A 2785-nucleotide genomic window follows, 5' to 3' on the forward strand; every position below is an offset into this window, starting at 1 on the left:
CCAAATCTTTCATATCACATCTAAAATACCACTATTTTAACTTCTAAAAGTGAAATATATATTTTCATGCATAGATAAAGTGGGATATGTATAAAAATCAAAGATTAACTTATAGATATATAAATACTAATGCATTGAGAAGTGTATATGTAAACCTTCCTGATATAAATTATAAAACATAAATAAAGTTTAAATAAACAGAACATTAAGAACAGTAAAGAAGAGAACAAGAAATAAAATAATATTAACTTTCAAAAGCTAAGAAATCCATAGACGTTATTTAGTTTATAATATAAAAAATTAAGCACTAAATATCTTATATTACATCAAGATTAATTTAACTCTTAATTAAAAAAATGTCTTTAAATTTTTTATCTTAAAAATATATTTTTAGAATTTTTTAATTCATTACTTTAGAACACACTTGTTTTTTTTAATATTTTTTAAATTGGACACTTCTATACCGTGTCCGACATGTGTCGGAGCCATGTATGTATCCGATACATATCCGACATTGCTCTACTTCTTAATTAGGAGTGCTTATGTATCATAGCTGGTATCTGAGCTAGAAACATGGAATTAAAATTTAATGCTTTAGCGTTTGGCCAAAATGGCATAACAAATTCCTACTAAACTGTCATGTCAGTACTCTTTAATCAAAATCAACTAGACTATCAGATTTATAACATTGAAATTCTTCAGTTATTCAAATTCTACATCCTTCTATAATCATTCAATTATCAGATTCGGAATTGCTTTTCACTATGGTTACACGATTGTTGCTTTGATTTCTTCTCTGTAAAAGCCTGGGATTCACTAATCTATTTTAACAGGTACAACAGCATCGTAATTCGTCTCGTCGGACTTGCTGTCTTCGCATTTGCAACAGCATTCATATTGCTCATGATGGAAACATTGAGCGCGTTCCTCCATGCTCTTCGTCTTCACTGGGTTGAATTTATGAACAAGTTCTACCATGGTGATGGCTATAAATTTAAGCCATTTTCATTCTCCTCGTTGGCCAATGAGGAAGAATGACCAATGACTCCTCTGCTACAGCCTTTGATTCTTACTGGTAAATCCTACAGAAAAGAGAGAATTACAAAAAGTAAAAGGTAAATAAGCTGCAAAAGGAACATATATGCATCATCTCTACTTTAGAAAATACGAACCTTGTTTCGAGATTTTCGCCGTAGGAACGAAACTTAGCTGCTGGAAGAGATTATTTGTACATTTATAGGCCCGGAAATCGCCATTTTGACAGAGGATGGATTTCGTATTCAGGTTATTTTCTGTATCTTCTAGGAAAGGTTTATCTTAACACCAATAGCAATATTGAACTCTCCAATTTTTAGTCTCTCTTTCTTTTTTCATTCCTCTCCTTATGATTGATTGACCTATTCTCTTAGTGGAACCTTTTTTTTTCTTTTTAATTTATACAGTCTCATGTTGCCATTTTATTTTTTATTTGTACTGGTATGCCTCTCTAGAAATGGCATTTTTTTTATTTTTTTATTTTTACATACAGCCCACCAGAATTTAAATATAATGGATTGACCACCCAAACTTATACAGGTCAGTATAAGTGATTGTTCAGTAAAAACTCCCTTTTTTTCATGATTTCTTTTATGGCTATAATCTCAGAAGTTTGTTTTTTTCTCTATAATAATCTCCTGGTTATATTCCTTGTACTGACCTGTATAACTATTATATGATGCTGTTGTACAATGCTGGGGTTGCATGAGAAATTTCTGCTGCAGTAGTTCGGTTTGTAATGTTTGCAGCATTTACAAGACTGAAGGGGCTCTACTTTTTAAATTTTTATAGAAAGATTTGCATACATAACTCTTAATTCTCATTTATTTACATATCTAACACTTTTAACTTAAATTTTTACATGTATATCACTTTTCATATGCATGAGATGGAAATTTGGGATTATCACATACACAGCACCGAAACATTGTTATTTTTAAAATCTAGCACCCATGTGATAATTTTGAATTACCAAATCGATGTATTTATGCGTGTCACGATCAAACCATTGAGAATGTGATAAAGATGAAAAATATGGGTTGGGTTTTTATCATGAATTTTGATATTTGAGTGAGAATTTGAAAAATGGATGAAAGAGAGTGCTAGATTTGTAAATATCAATCTTTCGGGTGCTATGTTTGTAACTGCCCCTAGAAATTTTTTAATTACTGATTTGAGATTTTCAGTTCATACTTCTGCTTCCATAAACATTGCCAGCATTTATGTCTTAGCAGTCCTAATCTTCTGAAGTATTATAGTTTCATCTGTCCCTTGTGAGCTTCATTTTCTGTGATGTGTGAATTGTGAAACCCTTACAGAGAACGAAGGTCAACTCTTAAACATCAAGGCATAACTCAAAATTTAAGTGTGCTCATGTGCGAACGCTCTCAAGATCGAAAAATTATTACATCCGGATGATCTACATTCGGATTAGATGTAGATGGTGTTATTGGAGGTATTATTGGTAACATTGTGGTGTTATTTTGATATTATCATCCTCATATGAAATTATATCAGGACTCCTTATGGAATATTTTCTCCTCAAGATAGGTGAGAGTTAGGCTTGTTACAAATGATGTTGAGAAGTTACGCAGGCTTGAAGATGATAACCAAGTGTATGTATAATAAAATATCAACGTCATGGGGGTTGTCTCTTGAATCTAGATGTGACAAAATGTTTCACCTCTTGAACCTGGATGGGACAAAATGTTGCACGATAAGAGTCATATAGTAAATATATAGGGGGACA

At 31.7% G+C, this 2785-nt stretch overlaps 1 protein-coding gene across 1 annotated transcript in view; it reads left to right on the forward strand.

The window, feature by feature from the left end:
- LOC110030183 (V-type proton ATPase subunit a1-like) overlaps window positions 1-1462 on the forward strand; it is a 20466-nt gene extending 19004 nt beyond the window's left edge. The window contains exon 6 of the mRNA XM_020732780.1: window positions 834-1462. Within this exon, the coding sequence (XP_020588439.1) occupies window positions 834-1038 (205 nt within the window). The 3' untranslated portion in view covers window positions 1039-1462. The remainder of the gene's footprint in view (window positions 1-833) is intronic.
- The last annotated feature ends 1323 nt before the right edge of the window (window positions 1463-2785 follow it).

This window comes from Phalaenopsis equestris, unplaced genomic scaffold, assembly GCF_001263595.1.
Source record: "Phalaenopsis equestris unplaced genomic scaffold, ASM126359v1 Scaffold000670, whole genome shotgun sequence".
Classification (NCBI taxonomy): Eukaryota; Viridiplantae; Streptophyta; class Magnoliopsida; order Asparagales; family Orchidaceae; genus Phalaenopsis; species Phalaenopsis equestris.